General features: G+C 39.4%; 1 protein-coding gene across 1 annotated transcript; it reads left to right on the forward strand.

Annotated features, from left to right (window-relative positions):
- Nucleotides 1-8,739: 8,739 nt before the first annotated feature.
- Nucleotides 8,740-25,163, forward strand: LOC108442508 (cadherin-like protein 26). Its single transcript, XM_017722585.1, has 13 exons — nucleotides 8,740-8,825; nucleotides 9,422-9,556; nucleotides 11,174-11,323; nucleotides 11,812-11,950; nucleotides 12,192-12,364; nucleotides 12,677-12,808; nucleotides 12,981-13,163; nucleotides 15,641-15,948; nucleotides 22,437-22,579; nucleotides 23,161-23,379; nucleotides 23,666-23,881; nucleotides 24,227-24,375; nucleotides 24,543-25,163. The coding sequence occupies exons 1-13, from the start codon at nucleotides 8,781-8,783 to the stop codon at nucleotides 24,621-24,623; spliced, it is 2,073 nt and encodes a 690-aa protein (XP_017578074.1). The 5' UTR covers nucleotides 8,740-8,780; the 3' UTR covers nucleotides 24,624-25,163.
- Nucleotides 25,164-26,259: the final 1,096 nt, after the last annotated feature.

Consider the following 26,259-nt stretch of genomic DNA (forward strand, 5'->3'; position numbering starts at 1 on the left):
TTATGTGTCAAGAGCCCTTCAAGTGTGGACAGATTATATAGCCCACTAGGTGGGGCTTTACAGGAAAAAGGAGCAAGACCAGAAAGAACAGTCAGGTTCAGCTCTACCTATCTCAGCTATCATTGATACCTCCAGATGTTGCATGCTATGATGAAGCACATGGGTTAGCTCATGTTCCAAGAGGGGAAGTTAGAAGTAAAATCACAAAGGCGTGATCTCATAGGCAGGTGCACAATCTGTTGGAAAAATAATGTTCAGAAGGGTATGATAGTTCCTCCTGGTCACATTCCGACTCCAAGGGGTCCTTTGCATGAGTTGTTGTGGATTTTTGTTGACATGATAAAACCAGTTGAAGGGAAAAGATATTTATTAGTGGTAGTAGACAGATTTTCGCATTGATCTGAGGCAAGTCTGACTAAGTGTAAAGACGCTTTATCGGTACCTAAATTTTTGTGTAAAGAAGTCATAGGTAGATGGGGACTTCCAGATTGGATCTCCTCAGATAATGGGAGTTTGTGGATAAGACAGTAAGACTGATTTTGCAAAAATTGGGGATTAGACAACGTCTTGGAGCAGTTTACCATCCATAAAGTCAAGGGATTTGTGAAAAAATGAATGCTAGTTTGAAAAATCGCATTGCCAAAATTTGTCAGCAGACAGGTTTAAATTGGGTAGCAGCACTCTCATTAACATTAATGATGAAGACGAGCATGAGGTGGAAGAAGGTGAACTGGTGGAGGAATATTCTTTTTGAATATTTAACCATTTTATATTCATTCTTAGTGGATCTCGCATTCTCTTATGGAGTTGTGATTCGCATATGATGTGTCTGTTGTTTTTGCCAAAGATACTCGCTATTGTTTTCTTTCCCTTTTAGAAAGAAAGGGGGGGAGTTTGAGTGTTTGGAAATCGGGATGTGTTGAAGGGGTGCACACCTTCTCGTATGGACGATAAACATGGACAGAGAAACTCTGAACAAGAAGGTCTACACTCAACACCATCAACACAACTTGGGGAGTCGACATATGGAAGAGTTTCAGTCTGATACATTGATGTGTTTATATGTCTTTGCTTAGTATGTGAATTAATGTTGAGTGAGTACGTTGGGACCTCAGATGTGTTTTTTCTTTTCACGAATTAGGGAAATGGGTTTTTAGGTTTGTTATCGGGTCCGATAGGTCGACTAGCCCGCTAACGAACATTATTTTAATTTGTTTATTTTTTGGGTTCCATATGTATTTGCTTAAGTCAATTTCATACATGTTAAATTTTTTCTTTTAACGTTGGACTGGAGTTCCATAAAGGAGGTTGCTTGCGGCAGGAGAACCGTGAGAGAATTTTTCCTGTCTAAATTGTTTGATGGAAATTTCAGGAAGGTTGGCTGCCTGACAGGTTTTTTCGCTCTCACACTCCAGACAATGTGCAGTTGTTAAGAAAATGTAATGTGTTATATGTGTAAACGCACTTATGTTCATCTTTTGTTTTTCTAGGCTCTGTATAGCCGCGAAGGGGGAATATGAGGTGTATAGACGATCAACTATGAACAAAGACCATTGTATTAGTAGATATGGGGGAATAGAATTAGACTACACCCTAGGCAGCTCCACAGCATGGACATTTGATTTGTGTGACATCAACTGCGCAGGTCAGAATTCCTCATACGAAGGTTACGACGAGTATAAGTTAGCTGATCAAATAGCCGCAAGATTCGAAAATATTCCTATTATCTCGGCCCTCTTCCCCGTCACCCCCAACAAAAATGTAGACCGCATCAATTACGTTAATTACCAGGTCATGCGCCTCGCCAATTTAACTAAGGTAGCCGTTGAGGGCCTCAGCGCACAGCTCTCAGCCACGTCTCTGATGAGTATACAAAACAGAACGGCCCTAGACACGCTTTTGGTGGAAAAAGGGGGTGTCTGTCACGTTTGGCGATATGTGTTGTACATTCATCCCCAATAACACCGCCCTGGATGGATCAGTCACTAAAGCCTTAGAAGGCCTCAAGGCTCTCTCCAAAGAAATGCATGACAACTTCATCACGTGATGGTTAGATAAGGTGTTTGGCAAATGGAAAGCTGTGTTTATTTTGCTATGCACGTCGATCGAAGTATTTTTGGCCTTCCTCATTACATGCGGCTGTTGTTGTGTTCCCTGCATTAGGACGTTGGCAGAGAGATTCATCACCTCAATGTTTCACAAACAGGAACTAAAGGGGGCTATTATAATGCCTCTACTGGGAAAAGGACACGATAGTGAGGACGAAGGCGACGACAACGAGCAGCAGATATTACGCTTAACCTGGGGGGCACGGAATACGTGTGAGGATTGACCATTCAGGGGAAAGGTCAAAAGGGGGAATTGTGGATTTTTACATCTTTAGTAGAATACTTTTGAGCATTAATATTTGTAGTAGTATACATTTAAGCATTAATGTTTGTAGTAGCATACTTTTAAGCATTAATATCAGAATGCATTAACTCACACTTAGCATTAAAGAGTTATGACATTCGCATGGCAGGGCAGGCTACAACAGGCAGTATGTGACAAACATGCAGAGATGTACGCAACAGGAAACCGGCCAAGGCCACAAACTGAAGTAGGTCTGCGCTTAACCGTTAAAATGTGAGGTTTTCGTTAGAACATGAGGTTTTCACATCCATATATGGTAAACCATATGTCCATTGCACCCATTAAACAGGAACATGTACACATTTAGGTTTAGCTTATACGCGCACACATATTCAGCTTCAGGGTATAAAAGGAGTCAGAACACATTGGGAGGTCAGAGCTTACTTGGGAGATACATGATGCATGTTCTCTGTTTGTAACCTCTCCAGAATTCTGTAATAAAACTTCGTTTGTTTCACTTCAGTCTGATGTACTTGTCTCATTTTTTTTTGCATCAACGAACACGCAGGACTGGTTTCGTCCACACTTTCCAAGTACACAATCACCCATATGCCCGGCTGGACACTGAAGGATAGCTTACTGCTGAGCCCTCCTGCTACCAACTTCAGACCAGCTGCCCATGCCCCAGCTGCCACCACCTGCCTTGGATGAGCTGCCCACCCTACGCTGATGTTCTCATAGACTGCTAGCTATTCCTACTACCAATACTACTGCTATTAATATTAGTAATATAATCACTTGTAGGTAGTTTGACCAGAGGAGGATGGGTCCCCCCTGGTGAGCCTGGTTCCTCCCAAGGTTTCTTCCTCAGTTCTGAGGGAGTTTTTCCTTGCCACTGTTGCCCCTGGCTTGACCACCAGGGGGTTTCTGTACATTCTTACAGTCCTGTTGAAATGCTGTCTTTTCCGAAATTCTGTAAAGCTGCTTTGTGACAACATCCATTGTAAAAAGCGCTACACAAATAAATTTGATTTGATTTGATGAGTGGAGGAGCAGTGTACTGGTCCCCATTTTTAAGAACAAGGGTGATGTGCAGAGCTGCAGTAACTACAGAGGTATAAAGTTGATGAGCCACACCATGAAGGTATGGGAAAGAGCTGTTGAAGCAAGGCTAAGGCGAGAGGTTCAGATCAGTGAGCAGCAGTTTGGTTTCATGCCCAAAAATAGTACCACAGATGCAATTTTTGCATTGAGAGTGTTGGTAGAGAAGTACAGAGAAGGTCAGAAGGACCTACATTGTGTCCTAGTGGATCTAGAGAAGGCATATGATAGGGTGCCAAGAGAGGAACTGTGGTACTGTATGAGGAAATCAGGTGTAGCTGAAAAGTATGTTAGGGTGGTGCAGGACATGTATGAGGATAGTGAGACAGTGGTGAGGTGTGCAGTTGGAGTGAAAAATGGTTTCAAGTTGAAGGTAAGGTTACATCAGGGATCAGCTTTGAGCCCCTTCTTCTTTGCAATGGTGATGGAAAGGTTGACCGATAAGTTAAGGCAGGAGGCTCCATGGAACATGATGTTTGCAGATGACATTGTAATCTGTGTTGAGAGTAGAGAGCAGGTAAAAGAGAATCTGGAGAGGTGGAGATTTGCACTGGAGAGGAGAGGAATGAAGGTTAGTAGAGACAAGACGGAATACATGTTTGTGAATGAGAGGGAGGCAGGTGGAAAGGTGAAGATGCAAGGAGTAGAGGTCGTAAAGGTGGATGACTTCAAATATCTTGGGTCAACCATCCAGAGCAATGGACAGTGTAGAAAAGAGGTGAGGAAGAGGGTGCAGGAGGCTCAGCTGGAGGTGGCGAAGATGAAGATGCTGAGATTTTCGTTGGGAGTGACAAGGATGGACAAGATTAGAAATGAGCAGATCAGATGGACAGTGAAGGTGGAGCAGTTTGGAGATAAAGCCAGAGAGGCCAGGTTGAGATGGTTTGGACATGTGTTGAGGAGGAATAGTGGATATATTGGGCAAATAATGTTGGAGATGGAGCTGCCGGGCAGAAGGAGAAGAGGTAGACCTCAGAGAAGGTTTATGGATGTAGTGAAGGTGGACATGGAGATGGTTGGTGTAAAAGTAGAGGAGGCAGTGGATAGGGCAAGATGGAGGCAGATGATCCGCTGTCACGACCCCTAAAGGGAGCACCCGAAAGAAGAAGTAGACAGGCTAAACATTAAATTTAAAAATAATCTGGTATCATGTTTAGTTGTTGAGGCTTCTGTGTAAATTTCTGATTTTAAAAATATTGTAGCGTATTCAAAATGTTCTGCATGTTATTTTTAAAGTGTTGTGCTGCATTTATTTGGTTATTTTATGAGGACTTTTATTGTGAAGGCAGGGCTGGCTCGTTGGTTGTGTTCTGTTAGAACTGCGTTGATCTAATGCTGATGGCAGCTGAAGCAAGATATAGAGGCTTAGAGTAAAATTATAAAAAAAAAAAAAATTTTAAAAAAACTGTACGGCACGGCCGTGGCCGACTACAGACAAATATGCACAATTTGATGCTTTGATTTTCTGAATTTGTAGAGTCATCCTTTGCATTCCACCTTTTCACAAAATCATATGTGATTCAAATCCAGAGTTATGAGGTTATGAAGAGGGGTTGAGACACACATCATCTGCCTCCCACCGTGTGGAACTGGTGGATACCTGTGTCCGTCCACATGCTGTGTGAAACTGACTAATGGCTGACCAAGACTGTTCTTAGTCTTATCCATATAAAGCATGCGTTCAGATGACTCTGATTAATTTGAACTGCTAATCAGAGGCATTTGCACAGACCTATGGAGTGCATGCAGACAAAGTTGACACTGTCTTTACAGCAAAAGGACAGCATGTCACAAAATGTTAAAAGTCTAAAATTTTCAGAGATTTTCGAATCTAATCTGATATTGGTGGTGTGTGTGTATATATATATATATATATATGTGTGTGTGTGTGTATGTGTGTATGTGTGTGTGTGTGTGTGTGTGTTTACCCAACTCTTCAACCATTGCACTCAACTCCCTAACTACGTTGCCAGAATTTCTATCATTTTGGTCAAGCTTAGGCGTAGAGGAGCACTGAGGTTGCCCATCAGCGATGTATGTGTCTGCCATTTCAATAACAACCGAATTTTGTGCTGAACAACCCTTTGTGTCCACAAAGTGTACTGCACCCTTGGTTCTCCCCCCAACCAAAATAGAGCTCTCCCAACAATACTCCATCATAGCTACCAAAAAACTAATGAAACATGCAAAACATTCAAAATGCTGTTTGCTACGCATGAAAATAATAACTAAGGCATATTTGAAGTAAAAAATGCCAAAAACAAAAGAAAAAAACTTCTGATTATATATGTAAAGTTTCAAACATAAAATAACAATGATGCATAATTCACGAAAAACCAGTCCAAAACTACTACGTCAGACAAAAATGAAAAACTGAAGAGAGGTTACTGAGTCCTGATTACTGCAAACTTGAATGGGTTACTTGAAATAAAATCCTACGGCGCTGTGACGTCAACGATCCAGAAGAGATTCACGGCAGAACTGATCGAAACGATGAAGTTGAAGGAAGGAGTCACGGCACCATTGTAACTTCCTAATTTGTGGCCCCCTTGTAACCTTCGGGACACAAACCCCTTGTAACCCCCTGGTTGCAGGTCCTTTAGTAAATCACGCTCCACGACAAGTTGGTTCTGGGCTTTTACTGGAGTTCATCTGCTGGAGCCTGTTTGAGTATAGTCAGAGGGAATTCAGCAGCTAGTCAGTATCGTACTTCTCCAATCTTACAGCACATCCCTTCAGTGGCAGAACCGAACTGAACTTACAGCAACTGCAATATACATCTTTACAACATTGACTCAGCTTTTCAGTATCAAACAGCTCAGCTCATTTGATTGTACAACAAAAACATTAAAAACAAAAGAATACAATTTGAAATATTACATGAAACAAAAGAAAATAAAATGTGTATACCTGTTTGAGTATAGTCAGAGGGAATTCAGCAGCTAGTCAGTATCGTACTTCTCCAATCTTACAGCTATAAGGCACCAAAGAAATCGCATCAGTTCGCTATAGCATTCAGACCACATGGTGTACAGAGCTAGCATAACTAGCTGCGACTGAAAACCGGTTACAACTCGTGCTTAGCGACTTTCTCCTACGATGCAACAAAGCAACACTGACAGAAACTAAAATGTACATACTGTGTTAATTCAACGCACCAATTCTTTTCCTGAAAGTACAACAGTAAAACTCATAGTACTTAAACAGAGAGGAGAAGACGTCTGAACCTACCACATCCCTTCAGTGGCAGAACCGAACTGAACCGGATACGGTAGGGCGCTGCTTTATAAGGTATGCAATACTCCCTCCAACCAGCCAGTGTCGCTGTTTACTCATAGAACCATATATTCTGTTGTATTTCCTTTTTAGAACAAATTTTGGCGAATTCTACTAAAATAAGTCTACTTAAAATAAAGTTATTTATTATTCTGTTATATATATATCAGAATCAGACTCCCTCCCATCGACCCACCACCGATTACATTTTACTTTTTTACTTTCTGTAGAGAGACACCTGAGCCTCACTACAAGCATTTCAATGCATAAATGTCCTGACATGTTGTGCAAATGACAAATAAACTTGAAACTTCTGTGAATTGTGGGGGCATTATAAAGCTGTCCATTAATTACCTGGAGACTTAACTAAACTACTATTAACCAAACCCTAACACTAACCTTAACTTTAGCTCAACCATAAAACATACCTTCATTTTAATATTTAATAATTTACATTGTCAAGACCAGCTTGTGGCATAAACCTGGTATACATACAAACACACAAGTACACGCACACATTACACAGAAAAATAAAACAAATCAAGCATGATATACTGGTAAAACTGCGGCTAACAAAAGTATGGTAGTCAAAATCTGTCTCAAAACTCCACAAAATGCTCTTAACCTTGAATGGAAGCTACTGGATCAAGATTTTGCTGTTCTTTGTACTTTTGGGGCATTTCTATTGATCCATTTATCATTTACATTTATTGCAGTCATTATTTCACTGAACTAACAAAACAGCGAACAATTTTTGAATGTACATGCTTTGAAAGTGTTTAAAAATAAATAATATTCTTGCTGTAACAAGTAATGAAACAGAAAGCAATGGTGCTGATGCAGCATTCCTTTATGTGCAACCACTTGGTGCATTTGAATCATAATCATTTTTAGTTTTACTTCCTTTTGGCTTTATTACACTCTGGCCTTTAACAGCGACAGCAGACCTGAGGAATCTGTTTGGCCTCAGCAGGTCAGTGATTGAACACGGATTCCTCAGAAGATAAGCTGTTGTTTTCTAAACCTCTTCCAGCGAATTGAAGGTCACAATAGTCCAGTTTTCCAGGGAACCAACCAAACCTGTTTTACTGCTCCTTCATTCTCATCTTCACTTTCTGTGGAAAGAATAGGGAAATGTTTTGCTTAGAAACTTTACAGAAAAGTAGGCGTGCTTGAAGTCTTTATTACTTTACTACCTTACAATTAAAATTGTGAATGAAGAAATCATACACAGCTCAAAGGCTTGAGCCACTGATTTCATTTTATAAAACCAATTTCCTTAAAAATACGTGTATGAAATGATTCTATGTCGCAGTTTTAAACAGGTTGTATGAAGCTGTAAAAATGAAGGTGTGCTGGAAGATAAATGGAGCTGCAACAAAAAAAATGAATCAGCAAAACATTTCATTTAACCAGAGGTGCTCAAACTTTTGTGTATGACTGCACAGCTGCACTGCAAATCATTATTTCATGTGGTAACTTGTAAATGAACTACTTTTATGCAACCTAAATAAATACTTTAAAGGAATAATTCTTTTAATCAATGTAGTTTTAAGTTGAATGAACTAGTTTAATTGCTTGTTACTACATGAAGTTATTTTTAGGTCAATATGACGAGCGATTTATTTACAGTGTGACAATTTTCAGTCTTACTAGACAACAAAACAGTAAACCTACCCTTTTCTGAGAGGTGTGAATGATTTCCGTTTTCAATGTGCAAAAACAGTCTCAGCATTTATTCACATTAATGCATGTTGTACATATATTTTCCAGTGTAAGTAAAGCCAAAAACCACTGACACCCTGATTTTAACCTTAATCTCTGAGAGATACATGAAAGAACTCTACGATGTGTGATATGAAAGATACGGAAACTGAATCCTGTTTGTACCTCCCACTGTAGCATTATGCCAACTGAAAGTATTTGTTCTGCTGGAATTCAAAGGGCAATCAAACTGTTCCTCCCCCTCAATCCATAAATGCCGTGTGCCTCTGCCTTCATACCCAGACTCAGCAGACTGAGGGGAACACACACAGACTCTCCACTCCAACATGAGGACCTTCATCCTGACTACCATCATCTTCTTTATCATAACTGTGAGTAAACAAGGTGTTTAAATCATAGTCATCTGTAAATAAAGAAGTATTTTATTTTGATCTGCTAAATGACTTCAGACGAGTTTGATAACAGGATACTAACACAGGTCGTTTTGTTTCCTGAGCTGATTAAGACTACAAACAAAGTGTTTTCCATTTAGTAGTCATTAATAATAACAATGAATATGGCATTAATCTCGAACTGTTGTTTTGTTATGGTTTTAATGAAGGCATACTGCAAAAAAGAGTGAAGTCACCAAATCTACATTCTAATGGCTTTTAAGGATTCTTTAGCAAAGATAATGGCTCTACATAGAACCATGAACACTCAAAGAAGCATAGTGAATACTGATATACTGATGGATACTGATGGATAATGTGATGTATATGGGTCTATATAGAACCTCTTTGACCAAGAAGACTGCAGACAAGTGCTATAATGGATGTCTTATTAAACTGTACTACATATAATAATATCAAACTATTTATAATACAATAATACAGTACAAAACACTTTATTCAGTACCTTCATTCAAATATTATATTTATTTAGTCATATACAGAATGTGTGTTATGTACTGATGTTTTTTTTGCAGGAGGTGTGGACAGCAGATGCTTCCTCCTCAGTGGAGAGACCCCGTAAAAAACGAGCCTGGATAGTTGATTTTGGACCTATGAGCTTTAACCTGGAGGAGGAGCATGATGGGGTGTTCCCGCACACACTGGGACAGGTAGGGGACCTTTATCTAATCACAGTTGAGACTTTTTCAGTCTAATAATAAGTGATTTTGAAGTTAACCCCTTTAAATCTCAGGCTTATTACATACTAAGGCTTATTATTCAGTAACTACAAGGACATCAGTGCAAACTGACTGAGCCGTTCTTGGATTATAGAAGTGTGTAATAAAACATCTAGTAAGAATAAAATGCAAGGAGCTCATTCATAGGGATGCAAAAAGAGGCCTTGGATCTAAGGGACCTAGAAACTTTAAAAAGATGGCTCTGTAGTAAAGAAAATGGTTCTGTATAGAGCAAAGAATGATGGTATCTTTGCATGATGGTGAAATGGTTCTTCACGTCAATGAAGTATGTGTTGTATAAGGTTCTATATACACTCACCAGACACTTCAAATTCTTGTTAACACAAAAAGCTAATGAGCCAATCACATGGCCACAACGCATTTAGGCATGTAGAGGTGGTCAAGAAAACTTGTTGAAGTGCAAACCGAGCATCAGAATGGGGATGAAAGATGATTTAAGGGACTTTGAACGTGACATGGTTGTTGGTGCCAGACGGGCTGGTCTGAGTATTTCAGAAACTGCTGATCTACTGGGATTTTACATCTCTAGGGTTTATAGAGAATGGTCAGAAAAAGAGAAAATATCCAATGAGTGGCAGTTGTGTGGACGAAAATGCCTTGTTGATGTGAGAGGTCAGAGGAGAATGGTCAGACTGGTTCGAGATGATAGAAAGGCAACAGTAACTCAAATAACCAACCAAAATTTCTGAGGAATGTTTCCAACACCTTGTTGAAAGTTAGCCCTGAAAAATTAAGGCAGTTCTGAAGGCAAAAAGGGATCCAACCTTTTACTAGCATAGTGTACCTAATAAAGTGGCCGGTGAGTGTAGAGCCTTTTTAAAAAAGTGTTCTCAATAGTTCTAAAAAGGTTCCTCTACAGGGAGATTCACTTGAAAGAGGCCCTGAATATTCTGCTGTAACTCCCGTTAGGATGAAGCAATCTGAACCAAAAAAATACGCTACATACCTTGACAAAGGTGTATTTGCATTACATGCAATGCTGGAAGTGATCTCTGTTTCCTGCCAGACTCATATCAACATGACATGTTCATATGTTGCTGAATGTATCAGCAAACATTAGACAGTTTAAACATAGTGACAGCTGTCTGGCACCTACCTCAATGTTTTTTTTAAGCACAGGCCTTATTAAGGTGAGCGTCTTAAATTTAAGCTTAAGAAATAATGCAGAATCCAAAATATTTATTTTTTACTTGTCATAGTGCTTTGATTTAAACTCTAAATAAAAATAAAATAAATATGTGATACATTTAAGATATTTAGAACTGTTGGCTGAGGACATTTAGCTTTTTCATTTGCCAGCGATTACACTGAAACTCTGCATCACTTGAGGGTTAAAAGTATTTCATTAAATGAAACCTGTGATTATTTATAGGTGTGAGGCCCATGTGTTCTGCAGTTAGCGTGTTGTGTAGTTATTGTTGTTGTTATTTTAAGTCAGTTTGCCTCAGTGGAGAATCACCTTCCTGTGCAGTCAAGAAATTTACTACAGCTAGCATCACTTTTCTTCCATACTCTTGTTTTCATCAGCTAAGTGTGGAGAAGGATTTACTTGCTGGATGCTTCCTCTCCGGACCCGGCGTTGATGAGGAGCCAATGGACCTTTTTCAACTTGACCAGAACCGTGCAGTTATTGAGGTCAATGAAAAAGTGGACTATGAGAAAAACAAGAATTTCACGGTAATTTTTTAAAGTTAAGTTAAATATGATTCATAGCTCTGGAAGATCTTGCTTTGTTGACAGAGATAATTGGCTATGAATGAGATGAGTAGTCAGATAATTTGTATTTTTAAAGCATTATTATTATTATTATTATTATTTTAAATCTCAAATTACACTATGATAAATGCAAGTTGGTATTGAAAAGTATTTTTTAAACTTGTTTATACATTTATAAACAATGTACAAAAATCAGCATTGTTGTTGAAACAAATAAAAGTATTCTTCATTATTGCAATTTTAATTTTTTTTACATAATTAAAAAAATGTGTGGATGTTTCATGGGAAAATGCCTGGTAAATCTGTAAAATGTTTAAGAGACAAGATTGACAATACAATATAACATTTAAAATTGTCAAAAGTTCAGAAAAATCAGAATTTATCATTTTTGTTAAGCAAATCTCTACCATTACATCAGACAAATTATAACCTGCTGTGTCTGTTTGCAGCTCAGACTGGGATGCATTAGCTCTGAAAATGTGCACACAAGATTAGAAGTGGAAGTCCAGGTTCTGGATGTTAACGACAATGCCCCTGTTTTTGATAAAGCGAGCTACGAAACCAACGTCAAAGAATCAACACCACAAGGTCAGACATGCAGCTTTAGCTTTGGCCTAAGAAACTTTCCTATATGTTTATATCTTCGATCTGAGAGGTCACTGTCATAATTAGACCTTGAAATGAAACCTGGATAAAAGAAGTAAAAAATGTTTTTTATTGTTACTGTAATTTAAATTAACTGCTGTCACAAAATGTGCACATTTTATGTATATTATGTATATTAAAACTCTTTGGATATGATATCAGCTGTATATTTGCACGTTTACAGGCACAGATTTGGTGAAGGTGCAAGCGCTGGATCTGGACGACAGCAGTACAGGAAATGGACTCTTCACTTTCACAATCCTTTCTGTTTCTCCAGAAACCACAAATCTTGAATTCTTCATTAAACAACAGAGCCAAACTGGATGGATCTCATTCAGAGGATGTCTGGACTACGAGGTAGCTGATTTCAGTTTTACATTGTCTTTCTACAGCAGCAGCTCCTTACATTCTTTATTCCCAGATGCTGACTACAGTACTTGTGTCTGCATATTTGCTGTATTACAATGTTGAGAATCATTTGAATGAAAATGTTAGAAAATCAAGAAAACTAGCAAAATCAGACAAACATGTAAGAATGTAAGTTAGACTAAAATTGTGCTGAGTTTGTTTGTCTGTTACTTTGGTGGTAGCTTTGGATTTCAAATTTTTAGATTTCAGATTTTGATTTTATGGAGAATTAATTTAACTTCTTGTATTATTTCAATGAAGGAGGCCCAGAAGTATACAATAGTAGTGGAAGCAAAGGATCATGGAGAACCTGTGCAGCAGTCCAGCACGGCAACAGTTACAGTCAACATAATCGACAGCAACGACCACAAACCGGAACTGTCTGTCAAAATGGTGAGTAGACTACAAACTTATTATAACCTTTTTGTGTCTGTTGGGCATCATTTATTTAATTGTCTTTACATTTTGCTACGACTGTTTTATTACTGTGATGGACTTTGAGCTGCATTTGCACGCATGGCCTTTATTTTGATCTGCTGAATTGTTTTGCGATGATGGATGGCAGGGCAGTGGAATGGTGAAGGAAAGAGAGACCGGAGTGGTCGTTTACATGCTGGAGGTAAAAGATGGAGACCACCAAGGGTCTGCAGGCTGGAGAGCTAAATACACTCTTCATGGAGAAAAAGCAAAGAACTTTAAGATCGAGACTGATCTGAAAACTAATGATGGGATCGTATCTGTAGTAGCAGTAAGAGCACATTTATTCTAAGTTTTGTTGAATTTCTAAGTGAAAATAAGTTTCATACAAAGTGTGAAGGTTCTATACCTACTGAATGTTTTTCATAGAGCCATAATCTAAACTGAGAACTACATTTACTCCACCTACATACATTCACTGGCCACTTTATTAGTAAAAGATTGGACCCCCTTTTGCCTTCAGAACTGCCTTAATTATTCATGGCTTACTTTCAACAAGGTGTTGGAAACATTCCTCAGAGATTTTGGTTGGTTATTTGAGTCTCACATCAACAAGGCATTTTCGTCCACACAACTGCCCCTCACTGGATATTTTCTCTTTTTCGGACCATTCTCTATAAACCCTAGAGTTGGTTGTGCGTGAAAATCCTATTAGATCATCAGTTTCTGAAATATTCAGACCAGCCCGTCTGGCACCAACAACCATGCCACCGTACCTAATAAAGTGGCTGGTGAGTGTATGTTAAATAAGAAGTACATTGAAGGTAACCTTACAATATTGATGAGCCAATGAGTCAATATAGAAATCATCGATTTAAAAAATTTGATTGCAAAAACATATCAAACGCTCAAAATGAAAATTCATTCATTTATCATCTAACCCACTTATCCTTCTGGGTCATGATGGTTAATACATGTATATATACAGTGGGTTGCAAAAGTATTCATACCCCTTGAACTTTTCCATATTTTGTCACATTACAACCACAAACATAAATATATTTCACTGGAATTTAATGTGAAAGACCAACACAAAGTGGTATACAATTGTGAAGTGGAAAGAAAATTATACATGAATCAAAACATTTTTTACAAATAAAAAACTAATAAGTGCGACGTGCAAAAGTATTCAGCCCCCCTGAGTCAATACTTTGTGGAGCCACCTTTTGCTGCAATTACAGCTGCAAGTCTTTTAGGGTATGTCTCCACCAGCTTTGCACATCTAGTGACTGAAATTCTTGCCCATTCCTCCTTGCAAAACAGCTCAAGCTCAGTCAGATTGGATGGAGAGCGTTTGTGAACAGCAGTTTTGAGATCTTGCCACAAATTCTCAATTGGGTTTAGGTCTGGACTCTGACTGGGCCATTCTAACACATGAATATTCTTTTTTTTAAACCACTCCATTGTAGCTCTGGCTTTATGTTTAGGGTCGTTGTCCTGCTGGAAGGTGAACCTCCGCCCCAGTCTCAAATCTTTTGCTGACTCCAACAGGTTTTCTTCCAAGATTGCCCTGTATTTGGCTCCATCCATCTTCCCATCAACTTTGACCAACTTCCCGGTCCCTGCTGAAGAGAAGCACCCCCAGAGCATGATGCTGCCACCACCATATTTGACAGTGGGGATGGTGTTTTCAGAGTGATGTGCAGTGTTATTTCTCCGCCACGCATAGCGTTTTGCATTGTGGCCAAAAAGTTCTATTTTGGTCTCGTCTGACCAAAGCACCTTCTTCCACATGTTTGCTGTGTCCTCAACATGGCTTCTGGCAAACTGCAAACGGGACTTCTTATGGTTTTCTTTTAACAATGGCTTTCTCCTTGCCACTCTTCCATAAAGACCACATTTGTGTAGTGCACGACTAATTGTTGTCCTGTGGACAGTTTCCCCCACCTGAGCTGTGGCTCTCTGCATTTCATCCAGAGTCACCATGGGCCTCTTGGCTGCCTCTCTGATCAGTGATCTCCTTGTTCGGCCTGTAAGTTTAGGTGGACGGCCTTGTCTTGGCAGGTTTACTGTGGTGCCATACTCTTTCCATTTCCGGATGATGGATTGAACAGTGCTCCGTGAGATGTTCAAAGCTTGGGAAATCTTTTTATAACCTAAGCCTGCTTTAAACTTCTCCAAAACCATATTCCTAACCTGTCTGGTGTGTTCTTTGGACTTCATGATGCTGTTTGCTCCCCAATATTCTCTTAACCAACATCTGAGGCCGTCACGGAGCAGCTGTATTTGTACTGAGATTAGATTACACACAGGTGGACCCTTTTGAGTCATTAGCAGTCATCAGGCAACTTCTGAATGCAATTGGTTGCACTCAGGGAAAAGGGGGCTGAATACTTTTGCACGTCGCACTTATTAGTTTTTTATTTGTAAAAAATGTTTTGATTCATGTATAATTTTCTTTCCACTTCACAATTGTATACCACTTTGTGTTGGTCTTTCACATTAAATTCCAGTGAAATATATTTATGTTTGTGGTTGTAATGTGACAAAATATGGAAAAGTTCAAGGGGTATGAATACTTTTGCAACCCACTGTAACTCACTACACTTAATTGTACATTTATGTGCCCATATTTTATTCCAAGTAATTGTGGCTCATTTGTTTTGGTTCATTCTTCAAAAAGTATCCCCAGTGTACAGCACCTCTAATTCCAAATTATGTAAAAAAGAAAAATTGGAAAAAATGAAATTATCTTTTGATATAAGAGTAATGTTATGCCGAATGTAATGGCTACTCTTTCTTCTGTAGCCATTGGACTTTGAGGAGAGCCCTGAGCTGACACTGTCTGTCAGTGTAGAGAATGAGGAGCCACTCTTCTCCTGTAAAGTAAAGCATCGGCAGAGTAGCGGCCTGTGGGATGTGGATTATTTCAGAGACGTCTCCAGCTCTGCTCCGCTGAGCTTTCCCATCACTATCACAGTGGAGGACACTAATGACCCTCCAGAGCTGACACACGCTGTAGAACATGTGACCATCATGGAGAACACCACAGCTGGACAGATCCTGTGGACATTTACAGCAATGGACCAGGATAGCAGCTCACCTGCAGACTTCAGGTAAAAGATCAAAAATGAAAAAAAAAATCAAATGTATTTGTATAGCACTTTTTACAACGGCTGTTGTCACAAAGCAGCTTTATAGAATTTCGGAAAAGACAAAGTTTTAACAGGACTGTAAGAATGTACAGAAACCCCCCCTGTGGGCAAGCCAGGGGCAACAGTGGCAAGGAAAAACTCCCTCAGATCTGAGGAAGAAACCTTGGGAGGAACCAGGCTCACCAGGGGGGACCCATCCTCCTCTGGTCAAACTACCTACAAGTGATTATACTACCAATATTAATAGCAGTAATATTGGTATTAGGAATAACTAGGAGTCTATGAGAACATCAATGTAGGATGGGCAGCTAGTCCAAGGCAGGTGGTGGCAGCTGGGGCATGGGCAGCTGGTCTGAAGTGGGTAGCTGGAGGGCTCGGCAGTCGGTCGTCCTTCAGTGTCCAGCCGGATATATGGGTGATTGTATACTCGGAAAGAAAGCAGGGAGATGGAATTAGTTTTATTCTATCCGTTTGTACATAAACAGGGGATGTAAACATTTACAGAGTGTGGCTAACGACTCCGGCAGATCTGACTATGACCGCTTAACTAAAAGGAGAGAACCAGAAGGACACACAGACACGGCAGCACTCTGAATCAGTTTGGCATCCCTCCACACCATCGTCCACAAACTTGAGTGACCGCAGCGGGACAACAGCACCAGCGTCTCAGTTTACTATAATTCCCTGTGTCCATGGACCCCTGGATCTGCTGCCTTTATATAAGGGGGAACATTAGCTACCAAAAGCTAAAGTGAACAAGTGAGTTTTCAGCCTAGTCTTATAGATTGAGACTGTGTCTGAGACCCGAACAGTTTCTGGAAGATCATTCCAGAGTTTGGGGGCTTTATAAGAAAAAGCTCTTCCCCCAGCTGAAACCTTCTGAATTCTGGGGACTATTAATAAGCCAGCACTCTGTGATCTGAGTGGTCGTGATGGCTCATAATGAGAAATAAGGTCTTGCAGGTATTCAGGAGGAAGATCATGTAGGGCTTTATACGTCAATAAAAGGATTTTATAATCAATACAGAATTTAATAGGCAGCCAATGAAGTGATGATAGCACTGGACTAATATGATCAGATTTTCTAGTTTTAGTGAGGACCCTGGCTGCAGCATTTTGGACTAGTTGGAGTTTGTTTAAACTCCTGCTCGTGCATCCTGACAGTAGCGCGTTACAGTAGTCTAGCCTAGACGTAATAAAGGCGTGTACTAGTGTTCCCGCATCACGCAGGGATAGGGCATTTCTTATCTTGGCAATGTTGCGAAGATGTAGAAAAGCTGTCATAGTGATGCTGCCTATGTGTTGATCTAATAAATCTGAATCTATTATAACGCCAAGATTTTTTGCTGCTGAGCCAGGTGTGGCTGGAAAGTCGGCGAGATTTAAGATTAAATCTGATAATTTACTTCTTGCTAATTTTGGACCCAGAAGGAGAACCTCTGTTTTGTTACTGTTTAATAGGAGGAAGTTGCGTGACATCCAGCCTTTCACGTCTTTTACACAGTCCTCCATTTTCTATAACTTGTATTGGTCATCAGGTTTGGCTGATATGTACAGTTGAGTATCGTCTGCATAACAATGAAAGTTTACGCCATGGTTACTTATAACTGTGCCTAACGGTAACATGTATAGTGTAAATAGTAATGGTCCTAATATAGACCCCTGCGGAATTCCAAATCTCACTTTTGAATAATTGGAAGATAAATTGTTTACCCTAACAAACTGATAACGTTCTGATAGGTAAGATCTGAACCATGATAGGGCCGTCCCTGTGACTCCAATCATGTTTTCTAACATTTCTAAGAGAATATTGTGGTCTATTGTATTGAAAGCCACGCTAAGGTCAAGCAGCACTAAGAGAGATACATAGCCTTGATCAGAGGCAAGAAGAAGATCATTAGTTATCTTAACTAGAGCCGTCTCAGTGCTGTGGTGTGGCCTGAATCTAGATTGGAATTTTTCATTTTTATAGTTCTTGTGTAGATATGAACTAAGTTGTTGGTCCACAGCTTTTTCTAAGATCTTTGATATAAACGGTAAGTTAGAAACAGGCCTGTAATTAGACAAAACGGCGACATCAAGATTTGGTTTCTTGATCAGGGGTTTGATAACTGCTAGTTTAAAAGCTTTGGGTACATGGCCCAGACCAAGGGACGAGTTTACAATAGTTAAAATAGGGTTTATAATGACTGGCAGTACTTCTTTGAGTAATTTTGATGGAATTGCATTGAGTGTGCAGGTTGAGCAATTTGCAGAAGAGATAATCTTCTCTAGCTCTAGCTGTGGGAGTGGGTAAAAGGTTTCCAGGCTCTTTTCTACAGCTGTGTTTTGTTCTATATCGGCCAAGTCAGATAACAGCCAAGCTGGATTTGAATTTGATACTGTGGGTTGAATTTGTTGTCTAATATTTTCAATTTTATTATTAAAGAAGTCCATAAAAACTTCATTAGTAAGAGTTACTTGAATTTCTGGTTCAGTACCTGCCTGATTTTTTTTTTTTGTGATTTGGGAAATCACACTAAACAGTATTCTAGGATTATACTTATTTCTCTCTATCAGCGAGGCCAGATATGCTGAGCGAGCTTCTGTGAGAGCATTTCTATACTCTATAAGGCTGTCCTTCCAGGCAGTGTGGAACACTTCCAGTTTGGTTTGACGCCATTTCTACTCTAATTTCCGTGCTGTTTGTTTTAAGGTCCGGGTTTTATTGTTGTACCACGGGCGAGCTTTTTCTGCCTTATTCTTTTTATTTAAAGTGGGGCCACATTTTTTTTAAAGTGGATCGTAAGGTATTTTCTAAATAATCGGTTAGTAAATCTAGTTCCATTGAGTCTGATGGAGTGGGGACTGGGGTTAATATCTCTGGAAGATTTTCTATAAATTGTACGGCAGTAGAAGGTTTTATTGTGCGCTTTGTTGAATAACGAGGGGACGTATATATATTATGGCTAAGGGACTGCTGAGGTTTGCGGTAGGATATTAAGCTTGTCTATGTTAAGACCTAGCGTCTATGACTACAGTAGTGTGTAGGCCCTGTTACATTTACATTTAAAACCAACAGAGTCTAGGACTGAGGTAAACGCCCTTTTTAATGGGTCATCTACATTCTCAAAGTGAATATTAAAATCCCCTACAATTATTACTTTATTGTTGCACACAGCCAGGTTTGCAGCGAAGTCACTAAATTCTTTTATAAATTCAGAGTATGGCCCTGGTGGTCTGTAAATGTTAAATAATGAAAACGTCTTCTTTTTTGTGACTGGATTTGTAACATGAATAGAGAGGACCTCAAAGGAAGTAAAAGTGTCGCATTGTTTCTGACTAATATCGAGAGTATTTTGGTATATTATACAGACTCCACCTCCCTTGCCTGATAATCTTGGCCTATGTGCATAATTATAGCCTACAGGCGTGGCTTCATTTAAAGCTAAATATTCATCTGGTCTACGTTGCAGTAAGACAAAAAAAGTCAAATTTATGATTGCTTGTAATTTCATTTACGACGACTGCTTTAGAGTTTAATGATCTTATATTAAGTAGTCCAAGTTTTAGATCTAAGGTGTTAGTGCTATCATCAGAACATGGATATATGTTGATTAGGTTATTTAAACGGACTGATTGAGTTTTCCTATGATTAAATTTAGTTTTAATTCGGGGCAAAGATACAGTCTCAATAAAGCTGATCTTGGGTGACGCCTCAAGGCGGATCGCAGACGATCGGTTTAGCCTGTCTGTCTGTGGCCTGGTACCGGCTCTGGACTGTCAGCAGCGGTTTACACTACTCTGCCGACTAACTAAGAGACTATGTGCTATGCTGCACGAAAGTAAGGCAGCACCCTCCCGTGTGGGGTGGACACCATCCCTACCTATAAGACCAGGCCTGCCCTCAAAACATAACCAATTGTCTATAAAGCCCACTTGATTTATAAAACTGTCTATAAAACACCACTTGGACATCCAGCAGTTTAACGCCGTGAGCCTGCTGTAGGCTTCAGCGCCACGCTGCATTGGGATGGGGCCAGAGCAGATTCCGGCATCGGACATCGTCTGGGCCTGTTTAATTACCTCTCTAATATTAGCCTTAGTTACCTCAGACTGCCGCAGACGGATATCATTGGCCCCTACATGAATGACTATCCTTGAATATCTCTTATCAGCTAATCTAAGATTGCCACTAATGCCCGGCACTCTGGCTCCCAATAAGCATCTAACTGTAACCACTGGCGCCCCTAAAGGAGTAGCTAACTTCACGTGTCGAACAATCGAGTCTCCTATGACCAGAGTGCTTTTAACAGGCTTCAAAGTGGGTGCTTCACTGAGCGGGGCAAACCTGTTTGACACATGAATCGGAGGAACGTGATGTTCCGGTGAGCTAGCTTTGGCCTCAGCGTTAGCATTAGCCTTAGCTTTCCGGCTAGACCACCGAGTCGTCACCCATTCGCCCCACTGTGAGGTTATCTGACGCCGGAGTCGAGGGGGTGCTAACTCTCCCTAGGGTACCCGGAGCTGCTAACGCTGCCTCTGGCTGCCTATCCCTTAATAATCCCCAGATACGCACTTCTAACTGGTCGACCTTCTCCACCAAACAGCTAACTAACTGGCACAAACACTATCGCTATCGCTAGAGGCGGAAAAGGGCATTAAGCTAAACATGCCACACTCTGCGCAGACGACGCAACCAGCAGAAGCCATGATATTTCAGCCACTTACCGCTTTTTGTCGATTTACAAGCTGATAGCACAAAAAACTTTACTCAGTCGCTCGCAGTGACGCGCTGAAAAGATAAATTCTCAAAAGTGATAGTTCAGCAAAGCATCAAGTTTATACAGTTCTCAAACAGCCAGAACGTAGTTGACATCTGGAGTTTGCCACTTTAGTTTCAGGCCTAGAGCTAAAAGCTTATTACCTAATTATAGCTAACCACAAATTAGCATGGTGTTAACTGCAGGCCTAAATCATCACAAACCAGCCTCAAACCATGTGATGTTCAGTATCTCTATTAGACTTGATAACATGGTTTCTGACAGTGTGTGACTCACTATTATATATAAACATGAACTAAAGTACATTAGCATAAAGCTAAAAACAGTAGCTTCCATAGTGAAGCCTGAATTTTGTCCATGTTAATAATTAATAATTTTTTGGCTTCAGTCTGATGATTAACCAAAATGTGTTCTTCTAGGCACACAGATTACACACTATATATTATTATTGTCATTATATTAATATTGTCATATGGAGTCGGTCCCCCTTTGCAGCTATAACAGCTTCCACTCTTCTAGGAAGCTTTCTGTAAGATTTTGGAGTGTGTCTGTGGGAATGTTTTCCCATTAACCAGAAGAGCATTTGTGAAGTCAGAGACTGATGGCCTCACTCACAATCTCTGTTCTAGTTCATCCCAAAGGTGTTTGATTGGGTTGAGGTCAGGGCTCTGTGAGGGCCAGTCAAACTCATCCAGTCATGCCTTTATGAAGCCTGCTTTTTGCACTGGGGCTCAGTCATGCTGGAACAAAAAAGGTTCTTTTGTTCTATAAACTATTCCCACAAAGTTGGAAGCATAAACTTGTCCAGCATATCTTGGTCTCCTGAAGCATCAAGTTTTCCCTTCACTGGGCCTAAAAAGCGTAGACCAGCCCCTGAAAAACAACTCCATAGCATTATCCCAACTCCATCAAACTGCAACAACGCAGTCAGACCAAACCCAAGCTCATCCATCAGAGTGCCAGTGTGATCGGTCAATCCACAGAATACATTTCCACTGCCACAGAGCCTAGTGGCGGCAGGATTACACGACTCCGTCCAATGCTTGGCATTGTGCTTGACTTTGTGGCTGAGTTGCTGTGGTTCCGAAATGCTTCCACATTTCAGTAATGCAACTCACAGTTGGTTGTGGAATATCTAGGAGGGAAAAAAATTTCACAAACTGACTTGGCATCCTATTATAGTCCAATGTTCATATTCTGTAAGTTCTTTAGAGCAACCCATTCTTTCACAAATGTGTGTAAAGACAGACTGCATGGCTAGGGGCTTGATTTTATACACATGTGCAATGAGACTGAATGAAACACCTGAATTCAGTGATTAAAAGATGTGTCCCAGTACATTTATTGTCCACATATTATATGTCTAAAACAAGAGCTTCGGTGTGGTTATCTAAGTTTCAAGCAAGAGGTGAGGCTTTGTTTGGCCAGGAATCCATTTTTTTGTTTTCTTTGCCTCTAAGTTACCCTCAATAGTCTCTGAAGGCTTTCCTTTAGTAAGTGAAGCACGAATTGACTTCCGTCTCGGATTTCTTGGCCTTTTCAGTTCAGCATAAATCAGCAATGTACACTACACTACATATTACACACCTGCTAAAACAATTTTTACAAGGAAGTGATTTAATCTCTCTCTCTCTCTCTCTCTCTCTCTCTCTCTCTCTCTCTCTCTCTCTCTCTCTCTCGCTCTAGATTCCTTAAAGGAGAAGATGTAGATAACTGGGTGACTGTGGACTCAGAGACCGGCCAAGTGTCTACAGTAAAAGTTCTGGATAGAGAATCACCTTTTGTCAAAGACAGCGTTTACAGTGTCACTATGTATGTGGTCGACAAAGGTAAGACGTTCCATAGCTCTAATGTTTTCAGTATTCATGTTTCAATACAGGATTTCTTGTTTTTATATAAGAATTGCCTTTTAGATTTGAGTTTTATTGACTTTACTCTGTACACTCTCCTTATGGCCACAAAAAGCATTTTAAATAAAGCATATTATTGTTTTTTATTACCAAACTTAATCTACTGTTCAAAAGTTAGAAATCACATTTTTGTATATTCAATAATGATTTAAAAATGCAGTTTTAAGTAGTGTAAACAAACCATCACCTGGTATTCTTATTTTTCATTCAAATTTTTAAAGAGGTTTTTAAGTACTAAACAATAAATTGTAATTGCTTAATTCTGGGTTTATTAGAACCTCATTCTGAACATTGTTTATTAAAACCTCAATATTGATGATCTTTTTCACAGAAGAGTCTTCTACAGCTCTGTTCATCATTGTACAAGTTCTTAATCTAAATTTATTTTAGTTTTTACACCCTCCTACTAATGTTTTAAAACATGTAAAGTTGGAACACAGGCTGAAGTTTCCATTACTAAACAAGCCAATCACATTTCACTCCTGTTCACTGATCTCCAGGTGAACCTCCAATGACGGGCACAGGAACACTGGTTATCCACCTGCTTGACCAGAATGATAATCTGCCTGTACTGGAGATGAACACGCTCAGTATGTGTTTATCTGACACGATCACGGACATCACCGCTGTGGATCTAGACTTGCCTCCATTCAGCAGCCCCTTCAATTACGAACTCCTTGGGGATGTGAAGGAGAAATGGAGGATTGAACCCAGCTTTGGTAAATATTGCAGAAACACAGGCTTTATTTCTTCCAGATGTAAAAATGACTGTGTGTATTGTTACCCCCATTGGCCACATTATTAGAAACACCTATCTTGTGCTTCCATTCACTAGCCACTTTATTAGAAATATCCGCTTTGTACTCTTCCACACACTGGCCACCTTATTAGAAACACCTACGCTGTTCTTCCACTTTGAGGCCACTTTATTAGAAATACCTACCTCATAGATCCACTGTACAGGTGTACAGTTGCTGACTGTAGTCTGTCTGTTTCTCTGTACAGGTACGACTGTGTCTCTGGTGAAAGACAGCAGTGTGCATTCAGGTCATTATGAGCTCCGTGTGAAGATTGCAGATTCTCAGGGGAAATTCTCAGTCCAGGATCTGACCGTCAGTGTTAATAACTGCTCTATAGCATACAGTGGCCGAACTGGAAAAGGACCTACAGTGCGTCTTGGTGCCCCCGCCATCGCAATCATCCTGATCTCTGTGTTGCTGGGTAAGAGAATGCACTATCATTCAGGCATCTATCTATCTGTCTGTCTATCTGTCTGTCTGTCTGTCTAGCTGTCTGTCTACCTGTCTAGCCGTCTATCTATCTACTATTGCATTTAGCTGTATATGATTTGTGTAGTTCTTTATGTTGCTGTGGTAACTGTGCAATTTCTTTATCTAACTGACTGTATCTCTCCTCAGATCAGTACAGTGTCATCTTGCGAATACTGAAGCTGTTCTTAAATATTGAAGCTTTTTAAGATTTTTAATGCATTCATGTGTAATAAGTTCCTGCTGAGATGTTTGAAGACTAAGTGCCCCCTCCCCTATGTGTGTGTTTGAATAACAGGCATCCTGCTAGTGATGTTCTCATTGTTCTTCTGCGCACATAAGAAAGACAAACTCCTGATGATGGAAATACAGGATGTTGAAAGTTCTCTGATTCCTTATAATATTGAAGCTCCAGGAACCGATGCTAGCGACTCACTGCAAAAATGGGTATGAAGCCATGTTTTTAATTTATATTATTAGTATTCAGTACCTGAATTACTTATATAAGTAATTTAAATGTTTGTTATTAATCATAATCATATTTTTGTTCATTTCTATGCCATAGTATTACACATTGTATTGCAAACTCAATTTTTTCTCACATTATTTCCAAGATCTGGACTCAAACTCTTGAACTGAAACTACAAAAATATCTCCAAACTCAAACTTTGGAATGTCTCCCGTCTTGGCACTGACATTCCATTTCCATGTAACATATCCAGTGTCTGCAGTCCATCTTCAAACTATCCCCAGAATTTGGATTCAAAGTCCAAAACAGCTCTAATATCTGGACTCAAACTCCAAAACAGCTCTAGCATCTGAACTCAAGATCACAAATAGCTCCAGCTTATGACCTCAAGCTCTAAAACAGCTCTGGCATCTGGACTCAAACTCCTAAACATCTCCAGAACCTGCAACCAAACTCCAAAACAGCTTCACCATCTGGACTCCAAAATATCTCAAGGATCTGGATTCTATTTTCAGGACTAGTCAGTATCTAGACCTAATAATAATCTAGATCTAATAAAGTGACTAACCTGCAAAACAAGTGAAGGTCAAAACACATTGACTATGAAGACTAACAGCAACAACTGTGAAAGACAAAAACAGTGATGAGATGATCTTATTAGGTCGCAGCCATGGTTGCAAGCCTGAGATCTCTCACCACTCAACTGAAGAAGAATTTATATGTAGTAAATTACTTCACACACACACACACACACACACACACACACACACACACGTGTATATATATATATATATATATATATATATATATATATAAAATAGAAGTAAATTAATTTAAAGTCTTATGTGTTGCCTTGTGTTTTTGTAAATATGTCTAGTGGATGTAATTGCTTGTAATTTATTATATACATACTGTCCAGTGTTTTTACCCAAATATCTTCTCATGGCTTAATAAAGTACATCGATCTATATCTATATGCCTGTGTTTATGACTGTAGGTACAATCTAACATATTTATTTTTTTGCTAAATAACTATAAAATTATTTGAGCATGAATAGTTTTTATACAGTTCAACACATCTTTTCTTTGTTTTTCAGTTTTGACATATTTTGAAAATGCCTGTTGTTCTTTACTTCATGTTTAAATTTCATGATGAATGGACTAAAAGAAATGGAACAAAGTTATTTGGAAACATTCTGGTTACTTACATTAAGAGTAAAGTTTTTTTTCCTTCTCCTATAAAGTTACCGTTTTGGAGATATGAGGTTTTGTTCCTACATCAACTAATTCTATGCTGTTTGAACCATGCAAGCTACATCAAAATATACTGATTTAAATACATATGATGAGTGAAAAAAATATTTTACTACAAACTACAAAGTTGAGAACCTTTTTGTAAATGGTTCTATATAGCACCAAAAGTGTTCTTCTATTGTTGCACGCTCCGCATTGTCACAATAGCAGAACCCTTTTGGGTGCTATATAGAACCTTTTTACAAAACCTTTTACAAAACCCAAAATCATCTACAGCACATTCTTAAGAGCCCTTTCATGATGCAAAGAGCCTCTAATGATGTAAATGGTGTTTTGAGTGTTCATGGTGCTACATGGAACCATTTCCTTTACTAAAGAACACTTGAAGCACCATCTTGTTCAAGAGTGTACACTTTTTGTATGTTGTTTTTTTTTTTTTTAGTATGGTGAAAGTGTTCTTCAGATTGATGGAGAATGTGTTTTATATGTTTATGTAGAACATTTTAAACTGGTTGTTTGCAGCACAGAAAAGGGTTCTTTATCATTACAAGCTTAAAAGAACCCCTTTTGGTGCTTTATAGAACCATATAGAACACATTCTACATTAA

Source organism: Pygocentrus nattereri, chromosome 9 (genome assembly GCF_015220715.1).
Source record: "Pygocentrus nattereri isolate fPygNat1 chromosome 9, fPygNat1.pri, whole genome shotgun sequence".
NCBI lineage: Eukaryota > Metazoa > Chordata > Actinopteri > Characiformes > Serrasalmidae > Pygocentrus > Pygocentrus nattereri.